Consider the following 18534-nt stretch of genomic DNA (forward strand, 5'->3'; position numbering starts at 1 on the left):
ATTAAAAAAAAAAAAATGAAGATGCGTTAGTCATTGCTTGACAGTGGTAATTGACCTGTTTAGACAAGACCAGGCCGATTTCAATGGGCACAGAAGCCTTGGCAAGCCAAAGTGGAATTTACCTTCAAGTCTAGCCAGCCTAATTAATACATTGTTTGAGAAAGCTGGCCAGCCAGACCAAATATGGCATTTCCACACCCTGGAAGGAATCTGCCCAGATGAACTCCCTGCAGTCATTTCAGCATCATTTTCTTGTGTGTATTTGCACACGTGTGTGTGTGTGTGTGTGTGTGTGTGTGTGTGTGAAAGAGGGGAGGGAGAATGACAATGCTTCTCTATTTTATAGAGTAATTGTGGATAAACAGGAAAAATAGCTTTGTTATCCATACTACTCGGATATTGGTTTAACCTCTCTGAGCCTCTGTTTCCCTCATCTGTAAAATGGGTGTAAGCTACCTACCTCATAAAGGGATGAGTAGAAGATAATAGCGATCATTTGAAAGTGCGCAGCACACAGTAGCCCCCCCCCCCGACCCTCCCCGTGCGCCCCAAAGCATGTATGTGTTTCTCTTTCTCTCTCTCCTCTTTCTCTTTTATTTATTTTTGAATGGGTTTTTGAGTAGTGCGCATGCTCTCAGCCTAGCAACACTTTCTGTGTCTCTCCCCCAGGGGGCACCCTCCCGCCAGGGACCGAGCCCACAGTGGACACGGTGCCCGTGCAGCCCATCCCAGCCTACTGGTATTACGTAATGGCCGCCGGGGGCGCCGTGCTGGTGCTGGTCTCCGTCGCGCTGGCCCTGGTGCTCCACTACCACCGGTTCCGCTATGCGGCCAAGAAGACCGATCACTCCATCACCTACAAAACCTCCCACTACACCAACGGGGCCCCTCTGGCGGTGGAGCCCACCCTAACCATTAAGCTAGAGCAAGACCGCGGCTCGCACTGCTGAGGGCCGAAGCAAGAACAGCACCCAAACAAACAAGAAAGACTGCAAACACGTTGCCTCGATTTTGCACTTTTTTCTCCTCGCCTAGTCTCTGTGTGAACTCCCAGACCTCCCTCCCTCCCGCTGCCCCCGACCCGACCCGGAGCGCTCCATCCACCCCTTCCACGCCCCTTGGATTCTTTTCCTTTGCTTTGGTTTTTCTTGTCTGCCTTTCCTTTTTTTCTTCCTCTCCTTTCTTCTTCTTCTTTTTCCTTTCTTTCTTTCTTTCTTTCTTTTTTTTTTTTTGTTTGTTTGCTTTTTTTTTGTTTTGTTTTGGTTTGGTTTGTGATTCCAAACCAACAAAACCCAACTCTAATGCTGCATCTTGGAATATAAGAAGAGATCACCCCTAAGCACTTCACAACTCAAAGCTCAGCTGGTTTTGTTCCAGAGACTGGTTCTCCTGTTTCTCCCCTTGCCTTACCCCATCCCTCCTCTCGGTGGGCAGGCTGCCAGGAGTCTTGCGGGGAACCTGGCTCTGTGTGTCTGTACATAGTATACACTCGCCATGTGAATAGCTGTGTGTGGGTATGTGTGTGGGTGTGAGAGAATGGTTCTTTGTGGGGGGAGTGTGTGGGGGTGTGTGTGGAGTGCCCCATTACTCTTGTGTTACTTCTCCCGGGGTGCATTTTTCAAGAAAATAATATACTGTACAAATTTTGTTTACTTGGAGAAGAGATTGAAGCTTTTTGTTGCCTTATCTAGCTCTGGCTGGGTTTCTGTTGGCTGTCATTGTCATCTCCAGGTACCTAGAGAAATAGAGGCCACATGGAATGCAGTGTGGCCCTTCCCATCCCCATCCCCATCCCCATCCCCAACCCACCTGACCCAAGAGGAAGGTTCCCCCAGTGCACTCAGACAGGAGCCCTTGGCCATGTCTGCCGGCATCTTTGAAGTCACGAGTTAACAGCCATTGAGTGTATGTGGAACCATCTCTACTTCCAGCCCTGAAGCAAACCTGGCTCATGTTGCCTTATAAAAGAGAAGCTCATGATGAATGTTTAGCCTTTATCAGTTAAGTCCAAGTGTGGAATAAGTCATAAAAAATAAATCTGGGACCGATGTAGGAAAAGCAGTAGTCTGTTCAAATTCAGAGCAGGAGGAGGGGGAAGAGAGAAGGGAGGAGAAGGAAAGACTGAAATGTTGTCTTTGTAAAGTGTCCTAGTGGGGCCCTCCGTGAGATGGGGTCGAGGAAGAAGGTATTCTTTGGTATGATATTGGTCGTTGTAATAGCATTTGTAAAATATGGGGGGAAAGGGGGATCACTTGCTTTCTTTTCATGGTGTTAATGTGTGCCTGAATCTATAGCCGCTAAAAAATAAGGCTGTCCACCTGATTTACTTAAATATTATGAAAGAATAGAAAGTAATCATTTGTTTAAATGTACCAGCATGGTACCCCTTAAACCATTCATGGCATCTGGCAAACATACCCTCCTAGGCTGGCCTGGCATATCCAGATGTTGCTGCATGGTCAGCGGGGAGGTAGAATAAAGGTATATCCATTGCTGCCCACTTGTGCCCACTAAGCAACACAAGGAAAGGGATGTTAGAAAACAGTTGCCTAATGATTCTGTAATGATGATGGATTGAATAATGAAGCCAACTTCACTGACAGAAAATGTGTATTTGAAGGTTTCCAGTGTACTAGGGCTCAGCCTCAGGGGCATTTGTTTTTACCTTCCTGCTAGGAATCCACTAGGGAAGTGTAAAATTCTCTCCAAAGATGGTTGCCTGAGCTGCAAGCCTCCAGGTACAGAAAAGAGAGCAAAATACTAATGATTTTTTTTTTTTGGTTGCTTGGGAGAAAGCCTTTTAGCATTCTTACAGAATATCCAGATAGCTCCCTTCAGCATACACACTCCACTTTCCCCCATCTGGTTCGTTTCATCCTCCTGAAAGAACGGTGCTCTCCCCTTCTTATTCTGTTTCAAAGAGCTACTCTGTCTCAACCACAGCAGCCCTGCCAAGAAAAGCAAGATGAAAGGCTAGAGCATGGCTACCTTGAGATTTCAAAAAAAAAAAAAAAAAAAAAAATGTCCAGCCTCAGCTGAAGATGCAGAAGGAAGCAGGAGCAGGAGGGGTCAGCAGCTCAGGATGCCTTGGGACAACTAACAAGCCAGTCACTGAGGGCTTATTATTACGGGAATCCACTGCCAGTTGAGTGTTTGGGGCCAGGCATCCCTCAGAATAATGGACCTTCTTTTAGGTGCTCCATGGGGCATGGCAGCAAGAAACCACCCCTGGAAAATCCAGCCTGTGTAATGACTGGATGTGTTGCCACCTCCCTTTGAGGATTCCCCTTCCTTAAAAGAAGATGGCAACAACTTTGTGAACTTGCTGTCTCTTTTCCCAATGTCCCACGTGGCATCATCTGTGTGTACATGCCATAGTTGAGAATATGAGGCTGTTCAAGTCTTAGGGAATCTACTTCGGCTGAGGACTGATATCTCTCTATCTATTTCTCTCTCTCTCTCTCTCTCTCTCTCTCTCTCTCTCTCTCTCTCTCTCTCCACTCTAGCAGCTTTCATAGTATTATCCAGGTACTATGCTAAAAGGGCAGCTCTTCTGTAAAATGCCATGCCTTGCAGATTTAAAAAGCAAAATTCTGTTATTTCATAGAGGAGGGGAAGAATCACTCTCTTCTAAGAAAAATAGACTGGACAGGTGGATGCATGCATGTGTTTGGTGTTGCTTCTCTGAAGAAAAGAGGTGATAGCAACTAGTAAAATATGAATGAATGAGTGAGTGAGTGAGTGAGTGAGTGAAAGAGAAAGAGTGAGTGAGGCCAAGGTCTGGCTCAGGCTGGTAAAGCTCTTGCCTTATTAGAGGTTCCATGACGACACCTCCAGGAGGGAAGCCCTATTTCTGGGGTGAAAAGTCCCTTCCTTGGTATTATGCTAGCAATTGCTGTCACCGAATTGCTGGTGAAGGCAGTAAAATTAAAAAAAAAAAAAATATATATATATATATATATAGCATTGCCATTGACAAAACAGGATGCTGAAAATAAAATCAACTCATCTTTTTCCCTTGTCCTACATTTTTGGGATTAAAACCAGAATAGGAAATCCAGTAATATTTCTGAGGTTGATACCCTATCTTTAAAAAGACCCAGTCTTTAAAATGAAACGAACAGGCAAGTAAACACCTAAAAAATCAAAAATTACCAAAGAACAACAACAAAACAAGAAAACCTAAAGATTTTTACTTCCTATTCTTATCCCCCTCCCTCTAACTGTGACATACCTTGCATTTGCTCAGTTGCCTGTGTGTCAAAATAACTTGTGGACGTTGGAAACTATTTGAAAATGTATTGTGTGGAATGTAATAAAATGATGATATTTTTATACAAACATCTGGGTTTTTTTTTCCCCCATTTGCCTGTGAGAACAAAGTTGAAGCGTAGGCTTAGAACAAATTGATGTTTCTAAAGTTTACACATCACCTTCTGAGCTACAGGGCATTTCTGTGGGAGGTAGGTGGGTTTTTTCCTTGAGGCTGAATGCCAGCTCTTCCTTCTTTTTATTTTTATTACTGCTTGTTAGGAGTTTTATCCAATTTGTACAGCTGAGCCAACTTTTATGATTGGTGTGGGATTTTGTGAAAGTTGCTAAGTGCTAAATTGCTAAATGTGATTCCACAAAATTTTCTCTTGATGGCAAATCCCTGGAGATCGGACTCTACTTTCCAAAGGCCCCAGGGGGAGTGGGACCAGCTAAGCTGAATCATGTACTTGGCTTCTACAAAGACAGATTCCTTCCTCTGGAGATGAAGCAGCAACATCCTACTCCTCACCTACCAGATGATTACTTTCACAGGGACATTGATCTCCAATTTATGAATGATTTCCTAGGGGAGGAAAAAAAAAAACAGGAACTTTTTGCCTGTTCAGGACTCAGAGATATTCTAGACTTTGCTTTTGAGCAGGTAATGAAGATAATTTTCTGATTATCACGAACCTGGAACTATCAGAGTAGAACATTTTATAAAAGGAACATATTCCATTAAAACTTTGTACTTAGGGAAACTTACTCAAAAGGCCTGATCTTATTTGACAACTTTCTTTTTTTTTTTTTGTCATTCTCTTTGAATAGTTAGTGATCTAGTTCTAGAAAATATTTTAATCACAAGGGGAATTTTAAAAACAGTGATAGGAAAGACAGTCTCCGAGTGGTTCAAGGTTTCTAAGTAGGGTCAAGTAAGGGTTGCAAATGGATTTTCCACTGCACAGCTTTCAGGAGGTTTAGCTGAAGTTTTTCATCAACCCAGTGCCCATCTCTAGGTGTCCAAGGACCATCCTGAAAGATCCTGAGAAAAAAAAAAAAAAACATGCCCAAAAGTCCCTATTCTGCCAAGGTCCTGTTTTTCTAGGTTCTGTTAGAACCTAGATCAGAGAGGAAATGCTTTTTACAGCTGTAAGACCTGTCCAAGTGCTACTAGAGACAGGCTTCTGTTTTCAGATCTTACAAGAAACTATTAGCGCAGATGGTTCAGTATAGATGTCATTATCCGTCCTCTGCAGGAGAATGGAGTAGAATGTCCGTGATTAGAGCATTGTTTCTTCCTCCAATGCCAAGCACAATTACCCATTTTGTCTAAATAACATTTGGCTTTCCTTAAAACCATTTGTTCCCAGTAGTAAAAGATAAAACAAAAGCATCTCAGAAGTGATTATTTCAAACAAAGACCCAGGCTCAGTCAACATTTGTCTGAGCTGACCGAGGACCAGATTTGCCAGACTGAAATTAAATTAGCCATTGCTTTTTTTCCATTAGCGTCACTGTTTGGGGAGCCTCTTTGGGGAATGATCCTACCTTGATTCTGGTCCCAAGACTTATGTTAGGGGCACTCTTCCTCTCATAGAAAAGGCAAAGACAGTTAGAAGTCCAGTCTTGCACACTGAACCCAGAATGGTTGCCAATAAACATTCTTCAGCGTGTTTCGGACTGAGCTCAAGCATAAATGTTACAGAAATTATGTTTCTGTGGATCATAAATACCAGATGTGAAGGCCCCGTATGTTCTGTTTGTGTTCCTACCTGATCCTTTATGATGGCTTAAATGTGTGTTCTTTCTTCAACCACTGCCCTCTTAACCCAGATAACCGAAGGCCGGCCAAGCCAATGTGGCAATGTGTTTGTTTTTCTCTCCTCTCTTCACGGTCTCTGCAGTTGTTTTGCACAAACACTGTGGCCTTTTTGTAATCTGTGATGAAAAGAGCTTCATTTTGAAGTTTTGATTTGTCTGCATTATGGGCTGCACATCTGAGCCAAACTGCAGATCGGTAGGTACAGGCTTGTTTTTTTTTCTCTTTAATTGTTCAGAGCACTGGGGCTCTCACAGTTGTAATTTGCCTTTCATCCCCTTCAGTGATGGCCCAAAGAAAACACAAAACAAATCCAGCCAGAGAAAAAGGAGGGGGAGGGGAACACCAGCTGATGATCTTACAATCAGCAGGGGGGGGGGGAATTGCCTTGTATAAATAAGTTAGAAGCTAGGAATGGTGTAGGATGTAATTCAGCGTCACAGAGGTCAGGTGCACTGGCACAGAGGGTCAGCTCAACCTGAAACCCATACCCTTAGGAGTCATCTGACCACAAGTCTCAGCCGGAGGATGTTTGCACTGACTGCTTAGAGGAGTTCTGTTTGGCCCCAAACCTAACTGAAAAGAGGCAAGATTTGGGAAATCACCAGAGTAAAACTCCATTTTTGCATGAGGTAGAATATGGAGATTCCAGGAGCTTTGGCGCCACCAGCAGAAGCCATTCTGCCCCCAATTCCAGGGGTTCAAGAGACCCCAAAACATCTCTCTTCTGCAGAAAGTAATTACTCTGGGGATTTTCTGCTACTGACCTCTGAGAGAGAGAAAAAAAAATACCTAAAGTAAATTTCCATGGCAATGGAGCAAGAAATGAGAAAGACCATTTCAAGAGTCAGCAACAGAGGTATTGGAGACACGACAGGGTGATGTGTGCAAAAGTGCCTTTTCTTGCAGACACGTTGCCAAAGTGACTACTGATACTAAACAAGGTCCTTGAAGGAACTTTTAGGATAGTAACTGGCTGGGTTTCTTTCTTTCTTTCTCTAATTGACAAGTTATACAGGACTAGATTTTCAATAAGTATAATAATAAAGAACAAGTCCATCTCACTGTTAGCCAGTCGCACTGCCCCCAGAGTTTACCACAGAGATGGTTTGAAGCCTGGTTTCTGGGCTTGCTTATACATTTACAAACATATATGTTCATATCAAATTATGTGGTTGGGTTTATCTGGCTTTTGTTTTATGTGTATGGCATCATAGCGTTTGTTCTGTTGATTAGACAACTGGCTTCTTTTCACTTGACATCCCAAGGATATGTCAGTACACACCATCACACTTATCTGCTCCTTTTGAGCTGTTGCATAGCATTCTATATTGTTAATGTGCCGTGGTTTATTAACTGCTCCCCAGTGAGTGGGGATTCAGGTTGTGTCTTGTTTTTTATTATTATACAGAATACTGTAATGAACATCTTTAAAGTTGTTTCTTTCAGCACATATTTCTCTAGGAGAGAGTTTCTGAATCAAATGGCAATTCTATTTTCATTTTAATAGATGCTGCAAATAAATGGCTGAGGTTTGTCTTGTAAAGTGAATCTGTCCCTATTTAGGAGAATATTCTATTCTATTCTATTTAGAATGCCCAGAAACTGTGGACACCCTGGATGTAGGTTCCCTGCCACATTTGCAAGGGCCACATAACCTTTTTTTTCCTCTAAAGTGGGCATAGTGCTTGCAAGAGAAGACTTTGGGCAGTTTTAGCTAAAGAGAATTTTAAACTCAGGGAGTACTTCCCAAGGACATTTTAAAATTTTTAAACTGTCAACTTTTGAGGAATATGGGCCTGGCTATAAGTGGCAACTGGAGCATAGGAGTTAATTCTGTCCCTGGGTTCAGCAGGCAGAGTTCTGTTTTCCATGATTAATGAGTTCCACTTGGTTTCTCCAAAGAGTGACTGTGCTGTGCCTTGCTGTTATTTATTTATGTTTTCTACTAAAAAATTCATGTAAAAAACATCCTTTAAGGTCAGTGCACAGCATTGTGCTGCAGACCAAATGATTACAGCAGCCACAGGTAGACCCACATGCCAAGAACAAATCTCAAATCCTCGGGGCGTTTGCGACCCAGGCCCTCACACTGGCTGAGAGGACCAGACCTCCTGGGTGAAAAGGAGGGATCTGGTTTCCTTCCAAGGAGTTTCAGGACTAATGTGACCAAAGGAAAAGCACCAAGCAACGAACTTGTTTTCTAGTGGGATGCTTATACATGTAGGCATATTTACCTACTCACCCCAACCCTTCCAGCAAGGAATAGCAGAGAAGCCAAGAGACCTGCTATTTAGTCCAAAATACCATTTCTAACAAGAGCACTGACTTCTATGTGCTGAGACAAAAAAGAGTCATAACAATATGACTTTGAGCAGAAATGGATAGTGTCTACGGCCATATATGTGTTCTGCAGGCTTTCCCTGACCTCCAAAAAATCTAGGGCTGCTACCTGTTAGGCATCGGACCTGAGCATATTACTCAAGAATAAGTATGGGATCTGGGTGAAGCAGAGGTGTCAATTCACACACACACACAAAATTCTTTGTTTTGTTTTCTCTGTAAAATGGTGCACAGTTAATCTCCTCATATAATTAACATTCCCAAGAGCAAAGGCTGATCCAGAACTGGAATCATAGTATCTCAGGCCTTGGCTTTCAACAATAGCAGTTCCTTACCCTAGCCCTAGAATTCATTAACAGGATGCCTTGACCAAAGTCTTCTACTCTCAGCTGATCTGCTGGTTATTAAGGCTTCACTTTGGCAGAGGACCTTTTCTCCCCTTTGTGTTTACTTACTACCAGCAAGGACCTGGAAGAAGTGTCACAAAGACTTGGGCAGCTGGTGTGTATCTCCCCATCAGCTCTCCAAGGCAGTCTCAGGTGGCATTAAGAGCAAGACAGTCATTAGGACTTAGATGGAGGCCAACATGGGTGTGTCAAAGGATCCCCAAAGGTGCGCCATTAACCCAGGGCCAACTGTAGACCAAGAGTGTGAGTGTAACAGTAGTGTTCATGGGAAGCCCTGGACCCACAAGTGCATCATCACTTTCTGGCTCTGCAACTGCAGATAGGGACCCTGGGCCCACCTCTTTTTCCAAGGAGGACCTGGTCTCCACCCCTGCCTCTGTTGTACCAGAGCAATTCATGTACCAGAAACAATTCATCTTCAATCTCCACCTTCTAACTTCTGCACCTTCCGCCTGTCTGGGTGGCCCCTTTTCTTCTCCTCTGCATCTTCACTCTCTCACTACCCTCCTTCCACCAAAGCCTCCTCCCAGAAAATCAGGGGTCAGATTCCTTCACAAATGCTTAATTGGTTACCCCTCCAAGTAGACACGTTCTCACAGGACACCAAACCTAAAGCCAGTGGCAGCGTTCTGTTGTTCGCCATCCTTGGCCACCAGCAAGCTGCTGGGGAAAACCATCTCTTGAGTGAGTGGAGAGAGGCCATTTGGGCCTGTGTAATATCATATCACAGAGTCTTTTATTTCTGTGTGCAGAAGAGCCCAGCTCTCAAGTATAGTGAAATCTCTTGGTGACGTACGTGAGGACAAAGTTTTTTTCAAGGACCTACAAAACAAGAGGGCCCGTCTTTAAGAAGTCATAAGTTTTCACAAATGAAGTCAATATAATTTTAATTCTTCAACTCCATCTTCCCACTTGACCAAGGTTGTATTCAACCACTCCCAGAGTGACCTGTCTTAGTGCATGTTTTTGTCAGCTTTTTCACTGCTGTGACCAAAAGACCTGACAAGAACAATTTTAGAAGAGCAAAGGCATTTGGGAGCTCATGGTTTCAAAGGTTTTAGTCTAGAGAAGGCTGGCTTCATTCCTTGGAGCTCTAGGTGAGGCAGAATATCATGGTGGAAGAGTGTGGTAGGGAAAAGTGGCTCAGGAAGTATCAGAGAGAGAGACAGATAGACTGACTAACTCTACCCAACGGAGATAAAATATATACCCCCCCCCAAGACATATCCACAATGACCCACCTTCTCCAGCCACACCCTACCTGCCTACAGTCACCATCCAGTTAGTCCCCATCAGGGGATTAATTCACTTGCTGGGTTGAGGCTCCCATAACCCAATCATCTCACCTCTAAACCTTCTTGCATTGTCTTACATGAGCTTTTGGGGGGACACTTCATATCTAAACCATCATAGTGCACCTCTTCATGTTGGGACCGCAGGAGAGGAGAAATGTCAAAGTCCGCTGGGAAAAGCTCCCAGAAAAATAAAGTTGTAAAAATTTTTTCCCCATACATCTTGGGGAAAAAAATAAGAAAGGAGAGGGGACAACATTTTCTTCCCTGAAGTTTGCTGTGTTTCTCCCACCTTCATACCCTCTTAGAAAGTGACCAAGAAAAGAAGCGCAAAGAGCCGATTTCTTGTTCCATCTACTCTACGGGGATAGAGAACTGCTCTGGGTTTTTCAAAGACTTAGAGTTAAAAAGAGAGAGAGAGAGAGAGAGAGAGAGAGAGAGAGAGAGAGAGAGATTCCAGAAATTTCTCCCCTCAGAATTGCCGGGGTTTTCCTGCCTGCACAATTGTGAAGCCTGTCTTTACAGCTGCACATTTCACTGGCTGCCTTTCTCCTATTTTCACGCCATTGTTGGGACTCAGTGGAGGCATTCTGGCCCCAGCTCAGCTCATCCGCCTCCACACTTGAGTGTATTATTAGGTCATTTCACACAGCCTTCTTGTCTGCAGTCAGAATTTCCAAATCTTTTTAGTGTTTTCTTCTCATTATTCAACTAAAAATCATAGAAAATAATGACTACATTCAAGATCACACTCTATCGATAATCTCATACTAAGCCCCCTTCCCTTTTCCCACTTGAAACCACATGAAAAACTCTAAAAACTTATTTTTCCATGACCTTGTATAGATTTGGCTGTAGCTCAAGAGATAAAAATCCATGATAAAGGATCTTCTGGTGGGTTTCAAGACTCAAGCCAAACCCAGCAAGGGATGAACCGCTCTCAAGTAGCCTGACTTTCTAACAGAGGAGACTTGGCAAAGTTTAGATCGACATCTGAACTTTTGGCTCCTCACAGCAACTGGGGATGAACTAACTGAATTAGGGAAATTAAGTGTGGTGGGGAGGGAGGACCTTCAGCCAATAGTAAATGCTAAACTGAATTAAACATTTTGAAGTGCCAAGAAATATCTCCTTAGTCCTTCATTATTTCTGGTTTATTGAGATCTCAGTGATGTTTCCTGCTGGGATTAAAACAGAATGGCTGAGAGAATTTTTCTGAAGGCTACTCCCATCTGAACGATCCAGTGATTTAGCTGGCTCAGGGGGTTCAGGAACTTGGAATCAAATTTAACAAAGGCTCCAAGTGGCCAAGAGCTTATCCTAAATAAATCACAGGCCCCAAACAAGGTGTTGAAAATCTGTGGCTTAATCTCGGTCCTGCTGCTGATGCGTTCGATGACTTATTGGATCTTTCTGCCCTCTCCTTCTTCAATTTCATCTTGAAAGTAGTAGCGACGATAACCTGGTACCTATGAAAAATGAATGTGTTTGGAAAGAGGTGTAAGAGGCTCTTCCATCCTTTGAAGGTTGGTTGAAGTTGGGTGAGCTAAGTAAACAGGTGAAAGCTGACTTTCCATGAAGTTTTCTGAGCCCAATTTAAAAGTAAGGGGAAGCACAAGTGACCCAATTTGTCAGTTCCTGGGTCTCCAATTAATAGAACTGGGTCCTGCTCAAATGGGCACATACTGAAAACATGGAGCCTCATGGCTTCCCTTTGCCTATCCTTTCTGTGATCTTCTTTTCCCGTGAGACAGGTGACTTCAGAGTGTCCCCTTCCAGGAAGGGCTGGAGCTGGGGTGAAGAATGGAGCAGTGAGCAGTGTGGGGTGATGGAGCCCCTTAGTTTAGAATTCCCCTCATGTGCTTCAACCAGCATCGTCCTTCCAAAGGCCCTGCCGTTCTCGTTTTTCCCCATAAAGACAATAGAGCACACTGAGACTTATGAAAGCTCAGAAGAGCAGACACGTGATCCTAATCCAGGGCAGCTACACGTCTCCCTCTGGGTACAGGGTGATGTTCATTCTGAGAAGTCTGCAGTATGTCTCTGCTACGAATTCCCAGATGGCAAACCTGGCCTTTCAATCCACAGTTCAGAGTTGGCAATGGGAAGGACTCTTCAAAGAAAACCAACGCCTATCATTGTCCTGAAATGATCTGCGTACAAGTGACCCAGGGATGGACCATCTTCAATTATTTATCTAAAAGAAGCCAGTGTCTTGGAGCAACTGCTCACTCCCCTGGCAATCTTTCTGAGCTCCTTTTATGATGCAAAAAGTAAGCAGAACGCTCTCAAGGCCAACACACTCACAGTAGACCACAGGATAACAAAGGGTGTACGTGGAGGTTGTGGGTTTTCTGTAAGAAACTGCAGAAAAGCAAACTATTGAAGGAATGCTAGCCCCCAAAGAGCCCTAATTTAGAAGAAAGGAGGAAAAAATGAGGGTGAAAGGAAAGATTAATAGAATGTGTGTGTGTGTGTGTGTGTGTGTGTGTGTGTGTGTGTGTGTAGGGAGAGAGGGAGAGGGAAAGGGCTGGGAGAGAGGAAGGACTGTAGAGAGTGCATCTTGTTGGACCTACATCACACTCAGTGGGAATTTCCCAGCTGCAGGTTGGAGTGTCATGGGGGTGGTTTCCCTCTGGGAAGCATGTGTGGTCTTCTGCAGCAGGCAGGGTTCCAGACCCCTCGGGGAGAAATGTATTTCATTAGAGGAGATTCCGGTTGTGACTGGCGGGGTCTGCTCACCATTTGTGCCATAGTGCTGCAATCTACTGACCAAGACACTAGAGAATATTTGACTCTTCTAAGGTGAAGGAGTTCCTGGAACGAGACAGTTCATGGGTGTTTTATTAACTAGCCACTGTGCTCTCTCACTCTGAAAATTCAGAGCAACAGCCTGTGGGTGAGGCCTTGAGTCACTCTTGGTGAAGAGTACCTGCATTATGTTTCCATCATGGAAAGAGAAGGGACACGTGGGAAAACAAGGGGACTCTTCAGCCTGAGATTTCTATTTCAACATGAAAATTGGTCAGGGTTTTGTTGAGTTGGGTTGTTTTTGTTTTGAGCAATGACAACTGTGCCCGAACTCTGTCCCACTCCTTTCCAGACATCCCCAGTTCGTTTCCTCCTCTCACCGTGCTGGTCTGCAGCCGCTGGTGGAAGAGATGAGGGCTGGGCAGAGACTCTCATGTGGATAAATACAGGCTGTAAGATTTGTAGCAGAGCAAAACAATCTCTTTTTTTTCCTTAGTCTCATACAAACAAATATGAGCCAAAAACCTAGAGACCAGTGTGTAGGTGAAATGGTTCGGGTGCCATATTTGAAAGCATTCCTATCAAAGATAAGGAGGTAGACCTCCCCCAGCCCCATCATGTAGAAGCCTTAATTTTGAAGCATCCTCCTCCTCACTTTCACATGTTCCTTGTTGACAGTGGCTCAATCTCATTTGCCCAATCTCTTCACCTGGACTCCAGCAGCACACGGAGACCCCTCCACTTTGCCTCCCTTTATTTCATGCTATTTTGGAATAGGGAGGCTTTGCTTTCCAAGAACACTGAAAGCCAAGATGGTAGACACCTGGTCCCATACATCTTTATTTCCCAATGTCCTCAGTGTGGTTTCTGGACCCCCTGGTAAGCCCTTTTCGTAAGTGATGGTTGGTTGATTGGTTAATTGATTAGTGAAGATTGCCCTTTGAAGAAGGATGCCATTCAGCTATCTCTTTCTGGGATGCCTATCATGGAAATACGAAGTCCCAGATTTCATAGTACCACATCTTCACATTCATGAGAAGCCCCCACGAGTTCCCACCAAAGTGATGAGCCAGTGATACAGGCAAACAACTGGAGAGTGTACATCCGGCCAGCTAGGACCCCAAACAAGGCAGAGGCTTAGTTTCTGTTAGAATGAAGTCGCGGTAGTTGTGACAGTATCCTACCCACTCAGAGAACCAGAATGCAAACTTGGTGGCCCCCCACTGATCCTAATACAGCATTTGAGAGTTAGCTCAAGTTGACCTGAGATTGACTGCACACAGAGGCCCAGAAGGAAACAGGGTCATGTGAGCAAAAAGTTTCAAAGTAGGACTCATGTGGGTGGTAAGATCTATCTATTCCTGACCTGTGCTCTTGCAGAGGTGTGGTCCATTCCATTCTCCCTAACCCATCTCACACCCGCAAACACACCCAACCTCTGAAACAGAGTCTTAGAAGTTCTTCTCCAAGTTTTCCCCCCTTTAAGTAAACTTCTAAGTCTTTGTCCCTGTCTCCTGCTGTTTCCTGATATCTGCCCTCACTTCACCCAGCTGGGTGCACCATCTTATGGCTGCCATTTCCTCTTTCCTGGGGGGGGGGTGCTGCTTCATACTCTGCCTTGACAATCATTCCTCCTATCCCACAAAAGAGCCAGTACCCTCACCCCCTTCCCTCTTGGCAACTACCCCCCCACACCCCGCTTACCTTTCCTTTCTAGAACTACAGAGACCCAGTGGGAGGACCATATTTCTTCCTGCCAGCATCTTGAGGAAACAGACTAGCAGAAAAGGAAAAGTGGCTGATGAAGGGCAAAGAGGCTTTTGAGAGAGAATGCTCTTAATCAAACACAGATATCAAGAATATGAGCAAAGGGACCAGAGAAAATTGCTATCAAAGTAAATTGCTTTTTGTACAAATGTTCCTTTTATTTGGGTTTTCCCCAGTGTGCTGTTCTTTCTTTAAGGCTTGGTGAACAGATGCGTTTTTTGAAAATGTTGATTAACTTATCCTTTTTTCGACCCCTTCCCACTCACCCAAACTCCTGGGAGCGGTGATTAAAGAAAAAGACAAGTCAAGCTGCCGAGGCGTTCTTCCTCACCTGAAGTGGCCTTTGATTCTCCAGGTGCAGAAATCACAGCTGCATCTGAGCAATTGATTCCATAGAAACCTAGAAACGGGCCAATTCTTGGGAAATCATCTCGTCCAGTCCTCTGCCTCTAGAGACAAGAGGCTGTCATCTCCTGGGATAAGATGTTCTCAGTCATTACCATCCATTTACCCTTTTTCCTTCATTTCCAGCCCGTGATCCATAGTGTCCTAAATCTTCCCTGAGGGTGTGAGATGGAGCAAGATGGCATTCTAGCATCCAAGAATTCGCCACATCCTTGGCAGAGCCCAGATCCCTAAAAACAAGAACAGGATTTGGCCCACAAGTCAAATTGGCAGAAGCCATACAGTTCTTGTCCTGTCTGATTCACATATTCTTATTCCAATGTTCTGCATCTGTAACCGTGAAGATATTAAGACATATAAGCATCCCATTGAAACAATTAATTGTTGGAATTGTGACAGTTTTCTTCCATTTTCTTTTCTTTTAATAAGGTTAAAAACACACACACATAAAAAAAACAAAAACATATTGACTTTCACAAGCTCAATTTGATCCCTGTGACAGATACCACCTACCTCTTGTTGAATCGTGTTCCTATCTTCATTCCAAGGAAACAGCCTGCTTTGTAGGAGCCTGGAGAATAATGCAGGAGATGGACATTGGGGTGGGAAAGCTGGCATGGCCTGTGGGTGCCTGTAGCTGTGCTACAAACCTGCCAGGAGTGGCTGGATTTAGGGAGGATTGGCACCACCTCTCCTTGGTCTTTTCAAGTGGGGTCTTGGCAAGTTGTTCTGTACATCCCTTACTAGACACTGAAGGCAAGACGCTGTGCTTCAGTACTTTGGCCAGGAGTGAAGAAGACTTCCAATATGATTAAAACCACCCCCTCTAGGAAAGACTGAATGTCAAGTGTGACAGTGACGGATCAGTCTTAGCTCCATCCATGGTCAAGCAGATCTTCTCTGAGGTGTACTGTTGATGAGCAAGATGTTCAGGGTGGTCTAAAGTTCTTTTCTTCCCCTCATTTGATACTTTAGCTGTTTGGGATTTTGAAGGCTATCTTCAAGGTTGTTCATCTGACTTTGGGTTGAAGAAAACTCCTAAAGTGCCACATGCATTCACTGGGACCATCTTGAGCTGACAGCGTGGGAAGTCACAATTAGCTTGAGAGATAGCAAGAAATGATAAGATCCTGCTCTTTGCCACATGTTCAATTCTCTTTTTCAAATCTTTTACCATTTTGGACAGGTAATTTTCATTGACTCTGATTTCTATAAGATGGACTGCATTGTGGCCAGAAAGACATGTATTATCCACCTGTAAAAAAAATTATCATTAAAAAAGAAAAGGATAGGCAGTGATAATACTGAAAAAGTTTGGAGTAAATTAACTTAGCTCTATTCAAGCCGGGAATAGTCAGATTGGATGCCCATTTTGACTATTCTAAACTGTGAAGAAAGCCAATAGGAAAAATGGTTGGGGGAGGAAAAACAGGAGATATTAGCACAGATAAGTGAAGGTGGACAGGTATTACGACATTTATTCCAGTTCTAGTCTTTTTTTTATTGGTTGTTCAAAACATTACAATGCTCTTGACATATCATATTTCATACATTTGATTCAAGTGGGTTATGAACTCCCATTTTTACCACATGTACAGATTGCAGAATTACATTGGTTACACATCCACGTTTATACATACTGCCATACTAGTGTCTATTGTATTTTGGTGCCTTTCCTATCCCAGTTCTAGTCTTACGTTAAAACACACAACAATGAAACAAGACTTCCTTAAATTACCATAGGCTTCTTTGAAATCCAGAGGAGAAAGACTCCAGTGCTTTGTGTCCACTTGGATGTATGCATACATGAGATGTAGTTCGCTACACTAAGTGGACATATCCTAATGGAGACTGATGGTACACATAAGATGCCACCAAAGGTGCCTTAGATAAAACCCAAACCTGTACTGGTAATGAATCACAGTAATTGTAGAGATACAAGTGACAGGGCTTATTTGGTCCTTAAGACCTGATCTTTCTTATCATTTCTGCTTTTCTGGTTGTTGTTGGAAGACAGATCATTTGCAGGAGAAATGATCCCGTAATGTATATACTAAACAATCTAGAAATGGACGTGACTCTCCTGTTGCCCATCATAATGGACAGTCATTCTCAAAAAGGTTGCATTTCTGCCTTTTGGTTGCCCTGAGAGAACTTCTTGTTACAGCTTGGTTTGTTTGTTTTCCTTTTCATTATAGTGGACATCCCAGAAATACACGGGAGAGAGGGCTATGAAGACGAAATTGATGGTGAGTATTGCTGGGATGTAGCAGATAATCATGAAATTTATGTTTGGCTATAAAGACATCAACAAAATTGATGCCCAGAGAATTGGAGAAATATAAATGAAAAGAGTCCCAAGAAGGATGAACAAAACATCAATTTCCTTTGTCAAGGTCAAATTGAGAGATTTAGAAAGTTTGAGTCTCCTCTGCTTAATCAGAAACAGGTCCCCCAGTTTCTGGCAACTTTCTCCATCTGTGGACTTCAAATCTGGATAAATCCTTTAGAAGTGAAAGGCGAGCTCCTCTACGGTGGTCACTGTTTAACCCCTGATTTCTATAAGATGGACTGCATCTTATAGAAATCAGGGGTCCTCTCGGAAAAAACCTGAGTGAATGAACATGAGTGTGAATGTTTTCCCAGGCCAGCTGTGGTATCTGGTTCCCCAAGCTGGGGGAAACCTTTCTTACACTATCCAAGACTCCACCTCTTGCATGTTGAAGATTTGGGTTTCTGTCAAACACAGTGGCACCCACTTGTAATCCTAGTAACTCAGGAGGCTGATGCAGGAGGATCACAAGTTTGAGGCCAGCCTCAGCAACTCACCAAGACCCTAAGCAATTTAGCAAGACCCTGTCTCAAATTAAAAAATAAAAAGATCTGGAGATGTAGCTCAGTGGTAACCCACCCCACTCCCCCAGACACACACAAAAAGATTTAGGTTTCTTTTCCACACTGACCCTTTTCTATTTGTATATTTATTCCAAGCTTTATTTCTGAACTTCAAATGCACATACTTCAAGAGGCTTAAGCCAGTGTCTCAGCTGGACAGCTGCTGAGCAAACACGCACATATAATTTCCCCTCTCGGCTCAGAAGGGCACAGGTCTCCCTGGGCTTCTCTGAGTGCCAGAGTTGGTCTCCCTAACACTCCACAGCACGATTCCACTCAAAGAACAACTTCAGACTGAGATGGATGCATTTCAGAAGAGCCGTTTATAGAGCAGCTGCTTTTAACCTGACCTTAATCAAAAACTTCAAGTGTAGTTATAGAAACTAGAGTGACAAACCCAAACAGCACCTTGTGAACCAGCTGCAGGCTCTCCCTGCAAAACCCTGGCCAACGCTCCTTTTATGGACAAAAGTGCACAACTGACCTGCACAGGGAGCCTGCAGTAGATCAAGCAGCAGAAACACTGAGAGGGAGTGGGAAGAGCAAGGAATGAGGATGCGGAAAGCCTGGTTCCTATTCTTACTTCAACTGCTTGCTTATT

General features: G+C 43.8%; 1 protein-coding gene across 4 annotated transcripts in view; it reads left to right on the forward strand.

Moving 5' to 3' along the window:
- Nrp2 (neuropilin 2) overlaps positions 1 to 18534 on the forward strand; it is a 115446-nt gene that overhangs the window by 92351 nt on the left and 4561 nt on the right. For 2 of the 4 annotated variants that reach the window (XM_040294779.2, XM_005335095.5), the window contains exon 16: positions 17237 to 17287. In XM_040294779.2, coding sequence (XP_040150713.1) covers positions 17237 to 17287 — 51 coding nt within the window. Of the gene's footprint in view, positions 1 to 669; positions 4342 to 17236; positions 17288 to 18534 lie in introns of those variants that run through there. The other 2 variants (XM_078017885.1, XM_005335099.5) reach the window with 1 other exon arrangement.

This window comes from Ictidomys tridecemlineatus, chromosome 7, assembly GCF_052094955.1.
Source record: "Ictidomys tridecemlineatus isolate mIctTri1 chromosome 7, mIctTri1.hap1, whole genome shotgun sequence".
Lineage (NCBI taxonomy): Eukaryota > Metazoa > Chordata > Mammalia > Rodentia > Sciuridae > Ictidomys > Ictidomys tridecemlineatus.